This window comes from Saccoglossus kowalevskii, chromosome 1 (genome assembly GCF_978046115.1).
Source record: "Saccoglossus kowalevskii chromosome 1, keSacKowa6.1, whole genome shotgun sequence".
NCBI classification, from domain to species: domain Eukaryota; kingdom Metazoa; phylum Hemichordata; class Enteropneusta; family Harrimaniidae; genus Saccoglossus; species Saccoglossus kowalevskii.
This window is the reverse complement of record NC_140641.1, coordinates 9,995,363-10,014,521: the sequence shown is the minus strand read 5'-3', so window position 1 is coordinate 10,014,521 and position 19,159 is coordinate 9,995,363. Positions and strand designations below refer to the sequence as shown.

At 34.8% G+C, this 19,159-nt stretch overlaps 1 protein-coding gene across 1 annotated transcript in view; it reads left to right on the top strand.

The window, feature by feature from the left end:
* LOC100374838 (pumilio homolog 3-like) overlaps window positions 1-18,955 on the top strand; it is a 30,753-nt gene extending 11,798 nt beyond the window's left edge. The window contains exons 2-16 of the mRNA XM_085498673.1: window positions 2,321-2,560; window positions 3,404-3,527; window positions 3,843-3,918; window positions 6,598-6,691; window positions 7,459-7,700; window positions 8,008-8,111; window positions 8,469-8,544; window positions 9,711-9,809; window positions 10,438-10,572; window positions 10,848-10,990; window positions 11,951-12,099; window positions 12,510-12,598; window positions 17,121-17,205; window positions 17,843-17,933; window positions 18,542-18,955. Of these exons, the coding sequence (XP_085354799.1) occupies window positions 2,321-2,560; window positions 3,404-3,527; window positions 3,843-3,918; window positions 6,598-6,691; window positions 7,459-7,700; window positions 8,008-8,111; window positions 8,469-8,544; window positions 9,711-9,809; window positions 10,438-10,572; window positions 10,848-10,990; window positions 11,951-12,099; window positions 12,510-12,598; window positions 17,121-17,205; window positions 17,843-17,933; window positions 18,542-18,665 (1,871 nt within the window). The 3' untranslated portion in view covers window positions 18,666-18,955. The remainder of the gene's footprint in view (window positions 1-2,320; window positions 2,561-3,403; window positions 3,528-3,842; window positions 3,919-6,597; window positions 6,692-7,458; window positions 7,701-8,007; window positions 8,112-8,468; window positions 8,545-9,710; window positions 9,810-10,437; window positions 10,573-10,847; window positions 10,991-11,950; window positions 12,100-12,509; window positions 12,599-17,120; window positions 17,206-17,842; window positions 17,934-18,541) is intronic.
* Window positions 18,956-19,159: the final 204 nt, after the last annotated feature.

The window sequence follows — 19,159 nt, the reverse complement described above, 5'->3', positions numbered from 1 at the left end:
TGAGTTTGTTCGTCCACTGGGTCGCGGCTATTCAAAGGACTTGCCTAATGAACTCATGTGTAAGGTTATAGACTGTCTTGGCTGGAGGCCAAAGAAATTGGTGTACCATAGTCGTATATTCCTTCATGGTCAAGTAATTCATTCACGAGATTACACACGAGTGAAAGCTAGAAACTCTTACTGTGTTAAGTATTTTGACAGCCAAAACAATATTGTTCGATTTGGATTAGTTGACTTTTTTGCTATCCCTCACTGTTGGTGTAAGAATGAACAAAACTGTGTTTGCACCGTCAAATCAATTTTGGCATGCATATGTCGTCTTGAGTCAGAGCAACGATCAAAAATCCTTGCATTTGCTGGGTTGGAAAATTTCCTCAACATTACACTGAGCCACATACACCCGTGCAAGTCTGAGAGTAGGAACATAGATCTGATTCAAATTAATAATATTTTAGGTCTGTGTGTAAATGTTTCAGTCAACAATGTTAGTTATGTATGTGAATTTGGAAATATGGTGGAGTGTGATTAGATTCACAGATAATTTGTTCAAAATTGGAATTATATCTTGCATATCACTTGTGCAATCATTTTCAAAAATGTATTTAGTAACTATACATATACATATACTGTCTACAGTTCTCGGGCCTGATAAAGAATCACTTTTCAAATGCTGTAGGTGTTTTTAATGAAATGCCGAGAGACTGTTATAGCATGTAACGCCCTCATGCGACATTACCTGGAAATTGCCCGGTGACGTTCCTGTTGAGACTTGTCACTCAAACTACTTCCTTGGTGACTCGTTTCTCTCATGATTGGTTGATCGGTGTATGGCATAGTTTGAGTGACAAATCTCCGCAGGAATGTCATGCCATGAGGGCGTTTCATGCTATAAAAGTCTCTCGGGCCTTACGGCTCTCGCTTGAAAAACCTTCGGCATATCTTTAAAACGCCCAAGGCGTTTGAAAATAAGTTACTCTTTATTAGGCCCGAGAACTGTTGACAGTCTAAACTATACAGTGCACATGTATTTATTTGGATTCTAAGGGACACAAAATTCTGTTGGTAGTATCAAAACCAAAATTCACAGGAAGGAATTTAGATAAATTGAATATTTGTCACAAAGTAAATATTATTTTTTGGGAAAGTTGAAACAACAATCAAATTGAACTCAATTTCCAAACAAAATATTTTTATATTATTAACGATGGTTTCAAATAAAGCATTTCAAAAGTGTATCACATTTGAACATGGCTTTTGGTACTATATAGTTATTTGTGTCTCTCAGAATTGCATAATATAATAGAAACAACCCCTCCTCCCCCCCCCCCGAGACACCTAGGGGTGTATTTCATAAATGCAATTGCATTTAGTCCAGTGTTGCACACACATTTATAGCAAATCTGTAGTCAAGAATAATTACAGTTAATGTTGTAAAATAAAACCAGTTTTTGTTGCTGTAAATTTTAAAAGGTTTAAATAAAATTTATCATTAATGCAACACATATTTGTGATGATGATTATTTTACTCTTTAAATGGTTCAAAGGGTGCTTGTGCAAGTCGGAAGCTAGAGTGAAATTGCATAACTTCTTATTTTATTGGTATAGTACAAAAATAGCTGGCATCTTGTCCCATAGAATTCAGATTTTATTGGCACCTTCTCGCATATAATTCAGATTTTATTGGCACCTTCTCGCATAGTATGAAAATAGCTGGCACCTTCTTGCATAGTATGAAAATAGCTGGCACCTTCTTGCATAGTATGAAAATAGCTGGCACCTTCTCGCATAGAATTATGCTTTTATTGGCACCTTCTCGCATAGTATGAAAATAACTGACACCTTCTCGCATAGTATTAACACTATGCAAGAACTAAGCAGCTAGCCGCATAAAGCTGCTTAGTTTTTGTTGCATAGTATTTCTATGCGAGAACCTTCCCGGTTAGTTCCCGGAAGGTACCAGGAAGGCATTGGGAAGGTTTTATCAAAGTTTCATTTTTATAAGGGTTGCGAGACGATCACAAAATTGCACAACAAACATTTGCTCGAGTTACTAAATATGCAAATGATGAGTTGGTGAAACAACTGAGTCATCTCAGTCTATTGTGTTAGTGTCTTTGTCTGCAAAGCATGTATTACACATGTACACATGTTTTTGAATCCACTGATGATCTCGCTAATTTTGATTCTGCAATCAAACATTTCCAAGCATCCATTGTATTCAGTGGCTGCAGGTCTTTGATAAAAGATGGGGAATATGGGGGAGCTTCAAATGCCAAATACATGTACTGAACATGTAATATGAGTGTTTTTCTTGTTTCAGTAATTCTACAAGATAAGATGGGAGATCAAACTGTAGCAAGGAAAAAACAGAAAAGGAAGCGAGAACATTCTGGGGGTGAAGATGAACAAAATAAAAAACATCTCAAAAAAAACAAAAGTAAATCAATGGAGTTAAAGACGAAGAACTCTAAATCATTCAAGGAGAAAACAAAATTGAAGAAAGCAGCAAGTCCAAAGGGAAAGAAGAACAAATCAGAAAAAAGCAGTTCAGATGAAAAAAGTTTGTAATATTTATGAATTCTGAAAATATTGTTGATTGTTTGTTTCAGTAAAGTCATATTAATTGTCATTGGATGATTCAATGTTAAAATTGCAACAATGATATCCTAATTTCTGTAACTGAATACTACTGTAAAATCTGTATTAGAAACCGCGGCTTCTATTAAAATTGTACAATGCAACAGAGGGAATGCGGCTTCTAATAGAGCATCTACACATGTGAGAAATGATGAATTTTTGGTTCTCAAACATTCAAAAAGAATGGGTGCGACTTCTATTAGGGATGCGGCTTCTAATACAGATTTTAAGGTACTATAGATTGAATCATATGTATTCTTAACATGCAAACTCTTTGCGTATGTTAAGTGGTGATTCTGCTTGTTAGTTATTTTTTAAAACTATCGTGCAATTGTGTTGACGATAATTTGAAAAATAAGCCCTTGGTATGTATAATGTAAAAACAATACAATCAGTATTGTATTACATCATATTACATTTTTTTTTTAATTTCATGTATTAGTGAAGTGCATTACATATGAATGGGTATATCAGCCTTTAAGGGATGTATCTGAAAGCATTATTTGATATGTGTTCAACATTTAACATAGATATTATTGTTCTGGTGTTGCTGCAAATTCAAGCTGCACCATTATTTTCTGTTTTCTCTGACGAGAAGCACAATTTTTGTTGTCGCTTTGTGCATATACATGTATGAATACATGGACAGGTTGTAACACATCAACTGCGGACGCCATTTTTTTCTTTTTCCATTCTGAGGAGGCTTTCAGCTGGTGATTTGTCAACTGTATTTATTCTAAACTATTTTTGATATGGCTGTTTGCAGGTACAGAAGAATCTGACAAACTGCATAAAATGACAAAAAAAGAGAAAAAAGTGCAGAGAAGAAAGTTGAAAAATAATTATGAATTATCAAAACGAGCTAAGGAAATTTGGGAGACACTAAGAAGGTAAGTATATACGACTCAAATATAATTGTCTTGTGTATTTTTCTTTACAAATATCAAAATTTCTATTAATTGAATATTTAAGAAAACCTGGAAGAATTTGGTTAGGTCATAGACCTAAGGTCATAGGTTAGGTAAAATTACCAACATCACATATTTAAGAGAGAACTTGCTGTTTATCTCATAAATGTAAATTACTAAATAAGTCCAAATTATTTTTTGTACCCTGCAACTACATAGGAGTTGTATTAAACCATAGACCTTAATATATATTCTATGGTCTATGATCAAACTAAAATTAATGAGATACTTACACAGGCACAACTGCTCAAAGGAAACAAGACGAAAGTTAATCGCAGAATTGTATAAAATGGTACAAGGAAAAGTTTCTGAGGTAAGAGAACAACTAGTTTGATAGGCAAAATGTACTTTTGTGTGGCTTAATTGTTTGTAAGTTTGCCTAGTACTACAGAGACTGATGATTGGATACACACTCAGCTTGCTATTCAGGTTCATGGCTATCTAATCAGTTCCTGTCTCTGTACACATCACTCTTGTATCAAGTATAGCTGGGTTTGCCCCTGTACTGTGCCATGACCACTGGTAGAGGGGGGAGGCAAGGGGGGGGGGGGTAGCTGGTATGGTTTTACAGGAATTAAAAAGGGTTTTTTACAATTTACAAGGGAAAAAAAAGACGTTTTTACAGTTTACAGTGTTAAAAAATGGAACATTGAATGGTCTGAAGAGCTCTCCGACTCAAATTCTCCGCCATTACTGCGCCGTGTGTAGAGATGCATACGAATATTACCCTCGTAATGCTCTTCATTCGGATAGAGGGTCTTTTACGTCTTGACATTCAATTTTGTAGTAAATTGTGTCATCTAGTCATTTTACAGTTTCTAAAATGTAATTTCCCTGCATTATTTTTTACGATTTTTTTATTAGTCCCCGTTCGGACGCAGTCCGAAAACGGGGACCTATGTTTTGACCTCCGTGCGTGTGTCCGGACCTGTATCTTAGTAATGCCTGGACCAATCACAATCAAACTTTACACATACGTCATACATAATATACATATGCACGTCAATTTGTTTCATGATCTGATTCAAGATGGCAGAATGGCGGCCATTTTTGTGCTAAAAATCATCAAAATCGAGCATTTCCCGGTTGTTTACAGATGGATTTTGTTCAAACCTTGTATATACGTTGGACATTATAGGACCTTGATGCACATCATTTTGTTTTACGATCTGATTCAAGATGGCCGAATGGCGGCCATTTTTGTGCTAAAAAATCATAAAAAGCAACCATTTCTGTTTACAAATGTATTTTGCTCAAACTTGGTATATACATTAGACATTATGGGACCTTGATGCAAATAATTTTGTTTTTCAGATAATATTCAAAATGGCCGACTGGTGGTCATTTTGTATTAATCAATGTGGTTCTCGTGCCATATCTCCAACTTGTTTTGACTGATTATGTTCAAATTTTAAATATTCATTATACATCATGTCATAGATATATTGGTTTGACGATCCTATTCAAAATGGCCGAATGGTTGTCATTTTTGTACTAAAAAATCATCAAATATCAAGCATTTCTGACATTTATGGATGGATTTCGTTCAAACTTGGTACATACATTAGACATTATGGGTTCCTGATGCACGTCATTTTATTTTTCAGATCAGATTCAAAATGGCTGTCTGGCGTCCATTTTGTTTTAATGAATGGGTTTCCAGACCCATATGTCTGACTAGTTTTGTCTGATTATGTTCAAATTTTTAATATTCATTATACATCATGTCACAGATATACTTTTTCAAAGTGTGCTATTTTTGTGCTGAAAAAATCCTCGAATACTAAGCATTTCTTGCATTTATGGATGGATTTTGTTCAAACTTATAACACAGGTTAGACATTACAGGTTCCTGATGCATGTCATTTTATTTTTCAGATTGGAATCAAAATAGCTGACTGGCGGCCATTTTGTTTCAATGATTGGGCTTCTAGAGCCATATCTCTTAAATGCTTTGACTGATTATATTCAAATTTTAGATATTCGTTATACATGTATTCAAAATGGCTGATTTTGAATGCTGTTCCAGAGCAATATCTCTCAATATGGACAAGTACTTGTTTGACGATCAGATACAAATGTCAATCATTTTAATGTTAAAAAATCATATTCCTGACATGGTTATATTCCAGCTATATTACTATAAACATAACTATATATCCTAAATTGATAACTAACGGGGACTGTGCCATGCATGGCTTGTTTGGATGTAAATTCTTCTACGTACTGAGAAAAATTACACATTTTTACAGTGTACGAAAAAAATATTTGATTGATTACGTTATACGTCTAGCCTGTGATTACGAAATTTATTTTTTCTATTTACGTTGTACGAACAAAAAAATATTGCAATTACGTTGAACGAAAATACCCCCCCCCCCCCGGTAGTATGCTCACTCCTAATATATACTATTATTATACATCTGTCACCGTAACGCTACAAGTTACAGCGTGCCATAATTTGGCAGTATTTTACAAAGTAGTTTCAGCCTACTATATTAGGAAATGCGAATTCCAAATATGGAAAGATTACGCGCATAAGCGTCCTCTAATAATAAAAACAAATATGGCTGCCATATGTTTTGACTGGACTTCACACAAAGAAGTTCGCTAAATTAGTTCTAAACTTGTTGGATTTCGTCATTTCCATGATGTATCATTGGGAGGAGAAGATGTATAATAATAAGGTTATTACAAGGATACCTTAAAGTATGCACTCAGACTGTATGCAATTGCGTCGATGTAATGTCTTCATGTATGCTGACCACTGGTAATATACTAATATGCTGAATGAACCAACAAACATCAATAATGCTTCAAAACTCAGAAAATTAGTCATGTTTAATTGTACTAGGTCACATTCATTACTAGTTGGATGGTTGCCTCTTGTCAGTAATATTGTCTCATAGTAGATTTCAATAATGAAACAAACACTCATTTTTTAAAATGCCTTAAATTGAAAACTAAATAATTATTGTTTTTCTTTAACTAGTTGGCCTTTGCCCATGACACAGTGCGTGTATTACAATGTTGTATACAGTTTGGTTCAGTTGAACAAAGAAATGCTATATTTGAAGAAGTTAAAGGTGAGGAAACTTTTATCATTAATTGTCTAGGAACTGTAACATTAGTTGCATGCTTATTACATGCTTCACTAACTACATACAGTTTTGTCATTTTTTTCTGTTTCATTTTTTACTGGTACTAGTTATTGGTGGGGGGGGGGGCAACAATACTTCTCTGAAAGTACCAAACTTATTAAACTTGTTATGATATAATCATATATGTTCACAAGTCTTAATATCAGATCATATATTTCAATGCAAATTTCCCAAGCAGCTATTTTAGAGACTGTAATGTACGACTATAAATATTTTCTTTTCTGTGTTCTCCACCAATCAGATTGCTTAGTAGATTTTTTCAGTTATGCAATTTGTTATCAACAACTTTCTTGTGTGGTGCAGGATTTTCTAAGCACAACATACAACAGGTCTTGAAGAGAGTTCAAATATAACAACTTTATTCAGTACAACAGCAACTGAACAATAGAACAAATTGAGATTCGAAGCAAGATTCTAGAAACAAAGTTAGAAAAGCATGATCATGAAAACATTGTTTTATTTATTTGTTCGATTCACTAGTCGGCACTATTTCCCACAAGTCTATTGTGTATTTGCACATGAATATTGTAATAGGACCTTCCTGTATTGTATTCAAATTTTAAAAGCATTGATACAATTATAGCTATAAGTTACTTCCTCTTTCTCTCTCCCAAATAATTCCTCAGAGCTGTTCCATTGCTGTCCCATTCTCTCAAATTAAGTATAATTTGTAAAATTTTCTATCACTTCAGATTTGATGTTGGACCTCAGCAAAAACAAATACAGTAAATTTTATGTATTGAAAATGTTAAAATATGGAACAAAAGAGCAAAGAGACTTTATTATAAAAAGTTTTTATGGAAAAGTTGCTAAGTTAGTTGCTCACTCAGAATCCAGTGAAATCTTGGAATCTGCGTATAATAACCATGCCAATGCCAGTCAGAGAATATCATTGTTGGAGGAGTTTTATGGACCAACATACGCAGTTTTTAAGGTAAGAATTAATTGCAAAAATCTAAAATTATTATTTGAGGTAATTTTAACAGACTGTGGAATTCTGTCGCGAAAACTATTTTACAGTGCAATAAATGTTTTGTGCTTGTTTGTGTGTGTGTGCTCCCATTCAACATTTATTCAGTGATTCCTCATGTTATCTTGTAAAACTGAATATGGACTAAAAAAATTAAATGTTAATTAAGCAGTTTGATAAGGTTGATGGCCTTAAATTAAAACATGTAGTATGAATTGATTGTTTTTATATACTCCACTCAAAATACTAATTTTCAATACTTTTTTTACAGACACAAAATAATTTAACATTGGAGCAAATACTAAAGGAAAATCCTGGCAAGAAGAGACCAATTCTAGAGAATATGAAACATGCATTAACACCATTACTTGAAAAGTAAGTGATGTGTATATCTTTTCAGCCTTGAATCATTTAGGCCTACCAATTATCCCATAGATACCAACTACCACACATATATACCCATTATCCCAAAGATACAAATATCCCATACATTATCCCATGGATACCCACCATCCAGTAGATAACACTATCCCATATATATGCATTATCCCATGGATACCCACACTGTTTCATAGACACCAACTACCACATGGACAACTACCCATAGACGCCAACCATCTGGTATATACCGACTACCTGGGGTATCTCATATATACCCACTATCATGTACATACTCCCCTATATACCCACGATCTGAAACCATTTAAAAGTAACATGTTTGTTTATTTTCAGGTCAGTGATAAAACACAGCATTGTCCACAAAGCACTGATGGACTATTTTATATTTGCAGAAATAAAATCCAAAACAGTGAGTAAATGTGGAATTGTCTGTTATTATCAATTGATTAATTGTGACTTTAATTAATTGTCACAGTGGACTTGGATCTTGGATAAAATTATAAACACACTTGCCATAGTTATCAATCTGTCATTTATTTTGATTTGAAGTGATCATCCATCCAGGTTGATCCGCTGAGTTTGAAATGGCCAACTCACTCGGTTTGAAATGGTCAACTCGCAAGGTTTGAAATGGCCAACTCGCTAGGTTTGAAATGACCAACTCGCAAGGTTTGAAATGACCAACTCGCTAGGTTTGAAATGACCAACTCGCAAGGTTTGAAATGACCAACTCGCTAGGTTTGAAATGACCAACTCGCTAGGTTTGAAATGACCAACTCGCTATGTTTGAAATGACCAACTCGCTATGTTTGAAATGACCAACTCGCATGGTTTGAAATGACCAACTCGCAAGGTTTGAAATGGCCAACTCGCTATGTTTGAAATGACCAACTCACTATGTTTGAAATGACCAACTCGCTAGGTTTGAAATGACCAACTCACTATGTTTGAAATGACCAACTCGCTATGTTTGAAATGACCAACTCGCTATGTTTGAAATGACCAACTCGCTATGTTTGAAATGACCAACTCGCTATGTTTGAAATGACCAACTCACTATGTTTGAAATGACCATCTCGCAAGTTTGAAATGACCATCTCGCAAGGTTTGAAATGACCAACTCACAATGTTTGAAATGACCAACTCGCTATGTTTGAAATGACCAACTCGCTATGTTTGAAATGACCAACTCGCAAGGTTTGAAATGACCAACTCGCAAGGTTTGAAATGGCCAACTCGCTATGTTTGAAATGACCAACTCGCTATGTTTGAAATGACCAACTCGCTAGGTTTGAAATGACCAACTCGCTAGGTTTGAAATGACCAACTCGTTATGTTTGAAATGACCAACTCGCTATGTTTGAAATGACCAACTCACTATGTTTAAAATGACCAACTCGCAAGGTTTGAAATGACCAACTCGCAAGGTTTGAAATGGCCAACTCGCAAGGTTTGAAATGACCAACTCGCTATGTTTGAAATGACCAACTCACTCGGTTTAAAATAGCCACTCCCGTGTTGTTATAACATATGTACCGCCATGTTGTATTACTCATTACCTGATTTGTTTTACAGGATATGATTGAGAGTATGCGTGATGTAGTTGTACAAATATTACACACCCATGATGGTAGTAGAGTTGCAATGCAGTGCATATGGTTTGGTACTTCTAAGGTAATTATTCCATACATTGATGCTTCAATTTACCTCACTAATATGCTTCTGTTATGACCATTACCAGGGTAACAATGAGAAATGTTCATAAACTAGAAAAATGCAGACAGTTTAAAAGCACTAAAAGTTCTTGATATTTTTGGAGCGAAAAGTGATTTTCACAGAAACATCGACTTTTATAAAATTGGCCATAGTGTTCATTCATAATTCATCTTTTTTCTATCTTTTACATAGCCTTGTGCAGGAAATAACTTTAAGTCCAGGAAATTCCTGTGTTAACCACTTCCATCTATAAAAATTGAAATTCTTTTGTAGGGATGTACAAAACATTACTTTCGTAATAACCGGTACTTTTCTGAGTTTGACATTGTATGATATCTAGCGCCCTCTACCAGCATCTCATACAATCAGTCTTTGTCTTGTTTTTTTATCTTAACTGAAATCCTTAAATCCTTTCTTAAATTATTATTGCTTTATCCGCACTAGTCTGATGCAAGTTACTGTGCCCTGATCTGAGTGAATCGATTAACAATGGCACATTATGCCGACCATGTTGGGTACTAGTAGTTTCAGCACTTGAAACACCACCATGTGGTACATGTATTATGTTTTTTTTCTTTTCTTGCAGGATCGTAAAGCTATCATCAAATCGTTCAAGACCTTTGTTCTTAAAATATGTCGAGAAGAGTATGGACATTTAGTCATGTTGGCAATATTTGATGCAGTAGATGATACAAAATTGGTTTCCAAAGTCCTCTTAAATGTAGGTACAATGTTTATTCTTCATCAGACATAGTCTGGAATGAGGCTTAAGTTTGGAGTGTTGTCTGTACTACCACCCTTGTGTTTGACATCATTTCGTTATAATTGTGAGAAGAAGTCGGCAGAATTTACTCTTTGTGTACAGCCGGCCTAGGTATTTGAACCATCTCTCTGATGTTGAGTAGACATATCACATCTAAATCAAAATTCAAATCTGTATCAACCATTATATATTATTATATTATATATTCAGTAGAATTTTTTTCTTGTTTTTAGGAAATGTTGAAAGATTTGTCAACAATTGCCATGGATACATATGGGCGTAAAGTACTACTGTATTTATTAGGCGGGCGAGATCCAAGTTATTGTCATCCAGATATTGTAAAAATATTACAAGGAGGTGACAATAATCCCACCAGGTAAGGCCATGATTGGTGCAGTCAAATTATTGTATATATTGTGAGGTTCTTAATTAGGATAAATACCCAAATGTTGTCAGTATTGCCACATTTATGAGACTTGCTTGTCAGAAATTTTGTAATGAAATTAAGCTGGTACAGTACATGATTCGACTTACAGAACATGTATCAAATCAAATTTAGTATTCTCTGATGGTACAGTGCTTCCATGTAATCTGGCTAATTTTATACTCTGGGGTGAGGAATGATCTATTGGTTGCTTAGAGAAAAGTATGTAATCAGTCATTTCAGTTTACTCAGTTATGCAGAAATGCATAAATGAATCTGAAAACTCCGTATGATATGACCGTGCTGCACAGTAGCCTGAATAAAAGTGTCTGAAATGAATTAAAGTCTCACAAGTGTGTTGATGAATTATGCTAAAATGACTTGTGTGTTTGGAATCATCTAGGTCTGAACAAAATGTAAAATAGATAAACCCCTATTGCAGTATGTATACAGAGGTTATGCCAGTTTGCTGACAGTACATCATAAAAAAAATATGTGCTCAAAACATACAATCTCTGTGTTTTATTTCTACTCCCCCATAGGTAAAAGTAAACAAAAATATGCATTTCAGAAAATGTATTGAAGTATAAAAAGCTTTGAATATCCAAACAATTAAATGCAAAAATAATTCAATTATATAGTACAATGTATAAATACAATGTAAAAACTTGTAGCTATGCCACCTGAAAACATGGTCTAACCCATATCTGGTCAATTCAGATTAAAAGTACATGGTACTAAAAGTATGATGCATCAATGTGAATGTGTGGGCCTTATAGGAGTACATATTTTCTGCGTTATTACATGAAATGCATGTCTTGATGTGTTTTGTTGGTTTACTATCACCATGGGAGCATATTCTTTAAGAGAATGCCAGACTTCTATGTTTAATTTGTTTTTTTACTTCCTCAGTAAGAAAAGTAGAGATGTGCGACAACGTGAACTGATAGAAGCGGCTTCACCTGGACTGTTGGAGCTTGTTGCCAAGGAAACCAGAGCATTAGTGTTTGATAAATCTCACAGTCAGTTAGTCTTGGCTATATTGCGTCATGCCACGGGTGGTAAGTATATTTCCACTCATTGATTAATTAACATTACTGCCTGAATATGGGGGATCTCTGCTTGATTTGACCAATGTTGGGGGAGAGCAAATGCTGTCTTCGTTCAAGGGTTGTAATATTTTTATTGCATGCCTTATGGCTGATATACATGAAATTTACTCTGAATTTATTCTAAATCCAGCTCAACTTTCGTATCTTGAGCCACAATCTTGAAAAACTATGTAGAAACAGTCCACACGAATAACAATGGTCAATACATTGGTCCACAAAGTATGTTCATCTACTGTACTTATATCCAGGAAAAGAAATATACAATCTTTCATGTAATTTGATTCCTAAATAATGAATTGTTGATACATACAAGTTTTCCAGTGATATATAAACTGATATGTCTGTAACATCATTCACAGACAAATCACATGCAATGAATGCTATTTGTGAATTGGCTGCTGAGGAGTTTATTCCCCATGTGAAAGACTCCGAAGATAAGCTAGATGAGGTACGTACAACAATAACCATTTCACTGCCATATCCTTCCACAAAGTAATCCTCTTTGCTGCTTGCTGCTTTCCATCAAGGTTTTCAGGTCTTTTTATCGATATCTCTTAGCAATTTCAACACATGACTGATTGGTTAACATTAACTTTAAAATATAAGAATATTATGGAAAATTCATTTGCACAAAAATTTTAAGTGGAAACAAATTTGATTGTGAAAATTATATGTGAATATTTCTCAGTAAGTTGCATAGAATCACCACTATGGTTGAACAGTTGAACTGTTTCTGTTGTAATATTGCTAAGAATATTAGTGGTATTAAGGTAGCGAGAAGGGAAATTTTCACTTTTTTCTTGATTTTTCAAAAATTGATAAAACTGTTACTTTAGACCTTGATACATCACCCCAGGTTTACAAAAGATCGAAATTGCGAAATAACGTTGCTCAAATTAGTGTTTTAAAACACTAGCAGAAAAGACTACAACTGCCGTTTCGTGGATATTTGCATAGTGTTTATCTTTGGAAGGAATTAAATGATAACATCTTATCTGTATACTCTGTTGTTGACGATTCTGATATAACGGGTGATAAGCTTCCAGTTGCAAACAATGCGTGTTTATCTAACGTCCATTGTCAGCATTATTGTCAGTCGAGACTTCGTCGGAGAAACATGGTCATACAGTACTCATTTCGCCCAACCTTCCGCTTTTACATCGACCGCTTATCGCTTAATTTCCGACCACGCGGTCTTGTCCGACCGGAAACCGACCGCATTTTAATCGCGTTTTTTTTTTCGCTCGCTCGCTCATTGAAAACATTGACCGCTCGCCCAAACACTGGAAACTGGCACATGGGTGGTCGAAATGGTGGTTTTGATAGTAAAGTGTGAACATACAACTAGTATTAACTATTATTACAATCTGAGCGACACTTCAAATCTAATAGCTGTATTACACTTGTATCGTGAAAGCAACTGAACTGGGACTTCTTGTTACGTGTTTTGGGTGCTTGTTCTAGATGTAATATTTTTATTTTTATTTTAATGAGACAGTTACGTGAAAAAAGCCTAGGTAACTCCTTTTGACAGAGCAGAGAAACGAGGAAATGTTAGTGATTAATTCCAAAAATAACGATATCGAATCCACATCGGTCCACGTCTGGTAAAATTTGACATTCAATTTTTAAAATTAAGTCACGATCATTGAATGAGCTCGATCTATACCGTATACGTACCGCAAAAGTGTTCCCACAAAAAATATTTTCGACTAAAAACGGCCACATGCCCTGAAAAAATCGAACAGAGCTTGACATGTATGAATAATTTATTGGGCTTAAATGAAAAACGTGTCAAATTTAGTTATAGCCATAACTATTTGGTGGCCAGTCGATGAACAATTCAAAGTCCTTCAGGGCTGAAAATCATCGACGCTACTCTGGTTTACTTTATTTCACAACTTGCAGAGAAAACTGATTCGCGTGAGCTCTAATGTATCTTAGCCTAGTATTTTCTTTTTGAACTAAGGTCAAATTCCATCAGTTTGTCAAAATATATGTTTTTCAGCGAATAATTTTGAAGCCTGTCACAGCACAAACAACTATGTGAATCAACGCCGGTGATTGGATTGTACGACGACCCTTCAATTAGCGTCAAATATGCTTTGTTACAACATCATTGATTGGCTGAGAGTCACCTGATCGGAGCACGAACTGGGTCACAGAACCATATTTGTCCGTATTATCAACAGGACTTTGCAAAATAACCACACCCACATTTTCAATCATTTTTAGCGCGGAAGTTGCCAACAAATGTAAAAAAAATCGTGAATTTCATGGATTCGAATAAAATAAAGCAAGCGATTGATAAGGATGATTATTAATATTTTCCCCGATGCTCTTCGAATTTTTATTTTTTTTATTTCAAGGTAAGAAATGGCTAGCTGAAGTTGCATCGTCTTCAATGCGGTTGTTTCACCGCGAACAACTCTAGCTCTGTTTTGGGCATGGTTTAGTTTTGCGATGTAAAATAAAATATATATTAAAATAATAATACTTGATTAATTATTTGGGGTTTCAGCCCACAAATTACGGACATGATCTCCATGAATTACGGTCAATGTTTGTCTTCTCTCGGCTGATTGTCACGGTGTTGATCGACGCCCTTCCTAAACTCAGTATGGAGAAACCAACTGGGATCGACATTCCAAACAAACAATCGAAATTATGAACGAAAGATGAGTTTTTTTTTGATATTTACAAACATACTGTCATGACAAACATATGTAAAATTAACAAATACACAAAGAGGTGTAATATTAGGTTTTATTTTAGGCTTAGAAATATTTTCTTTCACTCAGCCCATGCATGTAACTGCCATTTAGCTTTACGGTCCTTCAGCATCGGGGGAAAACAACAATAATTATACAAAACACATTGCGAAGACTCAACAATCAGGAAAGAAACCCAGACAACCCTGTCGTACTTGTGTTAAAATACATTTTGTATTTCAGGTCAGAATATTGTTTAAAATAAAATATTCAGTCCAAGCCAAATCGAGGTCAAAGGGTCAGGTTGCGTGCATATAATTATATATAGTTAAAACAAAAAGTATTTGAACTTTTGTCAGCTGTTCAACATCTATAAAAACCAGAAAGACAATTATAAGACAATGTGAACCTCGGAAATTATTCTGTTAGTCCGAATTTTAAATGCGCGCGAGCGAGCAGGTGGGCGGTGATATTTCGGGGTTTGCGCGGTCGAAAATAAAGCGGAAATTGTCCGGTCGAATTCAACAAGCGGTCGCAAAAGCGAGAGAAAAAGGTGATTGGAAAGCGGAAGCGGGCGGGAGGTTGTGCGAAACGAGTACTGTAACTTTGCACAACTTTCTTTTAAATCGTTTTATTTTCCAAGTCAATATTCTATTTTACTAATACATTTTTTTTCTAACGCAATGGCGAAGAAAAGAAAGAAAGCGTTGACAGACGAGGCAAAGAAAAATCTGCCACTCAGTGTCGCACTCTGACACAGCAATTTTTTTTCAAACATCGGCCATTTTGTTTCACCATGAAAACCGTTTTATTAGATGTCTTATCTGAGACACTTGAAAGATTAGCTTGTTTGTAAACTGTCAGCGTGTACAGTGGGACAGTAATGTTTGTCAGAGGATTATCCCTCGTTGTTCGTTTGCATAACAATGGAAAACCCGAACGTTCCTGGAGTACGGACTCAAATGCCAGCAGTTTTCTTCATTTTTCGCGCTCGAGCTTGAAATTATTCATTATCTGACACTCTTTATGAGTTCTGTGATATCAGTGGTTAATATGTTTGGCCATTTTTAGTGTATATTTATAATAATGCAGCAAATCTACAGTGTTTTATTAACCAAAACTGTTTTTCGCGTTTTTCTCGAGTTGAAGTTTTGATCGAGAACGACTCATTGGGACCGCCGCCAAATCAAGTGCGTTCGGACTAGGACATTCAAACTCGCAGTTATCGTTCAAAAGATAATGATGGTGCGAAATATGTCTGGGTTTTTAAAGAAAATGCTTTGTCACAGAATAATAGTCTGTTAAAGGTGCCAAGTATGAAATAATTTGGGGACAAAAAAACAAACCTGCATAGAAATCGGAATAATAGGTCTTTTGATTATCGGAGACGCATTTCAATGGACTTGATTACGGACAATGCATAACTTAAATTTCACCAGGAAATTCCGCAGTGTGCTCTCGCAATCGCGTACTTAGTCATTTTTACAAGGTTCGCCATTTTTGATGTCACGTGATAATTATGTAAACAATGTCTGTCCAGTTTGTGCGAACTTGCACCTCTATACTTAGTCTTTTGATATATATAACCTAAATTACTGTTCTGAACGAGACAACAGACAGAGAATGTTTTATTTAAAAACGTCACAAAACCTTCTCGCTACCTTAACTATTGAAAAGTAAGCATATCAATTTGAATTTGTAAGAGACACACAATTCAAACAACATCTCATGATGGTACAGTGAACATCTACAACAAATATTCAACTTTCCCACAACATAACAATCAGATAGCGTGGATACTATTGAAAATAATGAGCATACTCTGTGTATAATTTTTCCACAAACAAACTCCACTCGCAATGTTTCTTTGAATAATCCAATGTTGTAAGGAAACATATTGATTCAGTTGTGTTCACCGGTTGCTTTTTGTCATTACTCAGTGCATCCATAAAATTCCATACTCCAAAATAAGAAAAAGTCTGGTAGATTAATAATTTCTCTGTACACATGCCAGCACCCAGGTAAAATGTTGTGGTATTTTGACTAGAGACAACCACCAGCATGTTCTACAAGTGAGAAAGAATCACATCATGATTAATAGAAAATGCTTTTTTTTTTTTTTAATTATGCGCATCCCAATGTGTCTAACAGTCTCTAGCGGATCTGAAAGTATTTATATTTTGGGTAACAGTAAATGCATGTTTTCCATGTGCTCTGTCATGTTAGTTTTCACTATTTGATATGTGTGTACATTTCTAGATGCATATAGCTGAACACCCAGCAGGTCATCAATTCTTGAAAAGATTAATTCTACAAGATAAAGACAAATCTGAAAAATCGGAAGGTGAGTAGAAGTCTAGTCAGTTTTCATATGATCAATCTGTTGCAATAGCTAATCAAGTATATTCTTTACCTGTGATTTTATGCATTGTGTTACATCAATATTACAACTAGCAGGTCATTTTAAGCTCAAACATCTCATTTTGAAGAAGAAAAATGTATTCTGTAAACTGCTTTAGTTTTCCAAGAGACAAATGTTCATGAACGGATAAGGGGTGATCGATTAGAAACTCTAGGGGGCAATGGCAGTAAAAACTATGCAACATATTTTTTTCCTTCATTTTCTTCATTAGTCTTGCCCTAATTTTTTTTTTTATTAATGACTTTGCTGTACTTTTTTTATTTCTTTGTGTGTAATTTTTTTTTTTCCTTAGGAGTTTCAAATGCAGAATTATTTTTTCCTGTGTAATTTTTTTTAAAATTCTGCTATTGCCCCTATCACTACCACCACCACCACCACCCAGAGTTTCTAATGGTCCACCCCAATCAGAAAACGTGAAATTTTGTAAGAGTGAAAATTATATTTAGCATGTTTAAGACGAGTAACTGATATTCACATAATTTCACCATCAATGTTATTTACGAGATGAATAAAGACAAAGGTATATAGAATAAGGGTACATATATTCTCTGTTTTCTAGAGTTATTTTCTAATGTTTTGCTGAATGGAGTGAAAAGGCGGTATCTTGTAAGTTGGGCTAAAGTGAACAGATCAGCGTTTGTGCTTTGTAGGTGAGTTATCAGCATTTGTGCTTTGTAGGTGAGTTATCAGCATTTGTGCTTTGTAGAAGAGTTATTAGCATTTGTGCTTTGTTAGGTGAGTTATCAGCATTTGTGCTTTGTAGAAGAGTTATCAGCATTTGTGCTTTGTAGGTGAGTTATCAGCATTTGTGCTTTGTTAGGTGAGTTATCAGCATTTGTGCTTTGTAGAAGAGTTATTAGCATTTGTCCTTTGTAGGTGAGTTATCAGTGTTTGTGCTTTGTAGGTGAGTTATCAGCTTTCTTAGAAAACATTCACAACAAGGTACTCCCCCTGTGTCGTAAAGTGCCACAGTTATGCAGTATATGATGAAATTAACAGGTCGCATATAACACATATCGGACATGGTACAACTGTATGGAGTATTGAGCACTGAAGCTGTGTTTATCACTATGGTTACATCTCAGTTACAGCAATCAACAAAATTATCATTTGTAGCTATAGTTTTAGAAACGTAATGAAAATAAACATACCATATTTGGAGTGGTTGAAATTGGATATAGTATTTGGTAGTTTAATTCAGCCATGACAACTCTTGTGGTATAAAAAATGTAACTATTGTATTTTTCTCTTTTCCCAGCATAATGGAATCAGGTATTCAAGAAATTACTGAAAAACTGAAAGAGATACTCTTACCAGCCAAAAAGGAACTGAGTCGATGTAAAACTAAAGGCACTCAATTGTTATTAGAAAAAATGAAATGATACTGCCTGGAATGATGTATATTGTATTTTAGATGGGGTTATTTTTTTTTATCACCACAACACCAATATTCAGACATCGAGGCCCCACTTTCCTGCAGTTTCTCATTGGGAGATCTTTTGCACAATTTGTATGTAAATAAAGTACATATATTATTCACTTTCTTACTGGCATAAGATCTCAAGCTGTTCCCATACCAAAGATACTTAGCATTGCATTGTGGGAAATGTATTAACATTTTCAGCTTCTGTTTTAAATTCAGTCTGTATTAAAAGTGCATCTTCACATTTGACTTATTCTGATATATATTTTGTTTATATATGTGTCTTCATGATTGATATGCATTGCATGCAAACTTCAGAAGTCTTCATCGTGCCTGGAATAATTATAAATTAAAGGAGAAGTTCAGACTAACTCTGTTTTTGCTATTTTATTGTTTTTAAAAAAAATTGTGCAGACATGAGGGATTCTACAAGAAATTAACATATATAGCAAT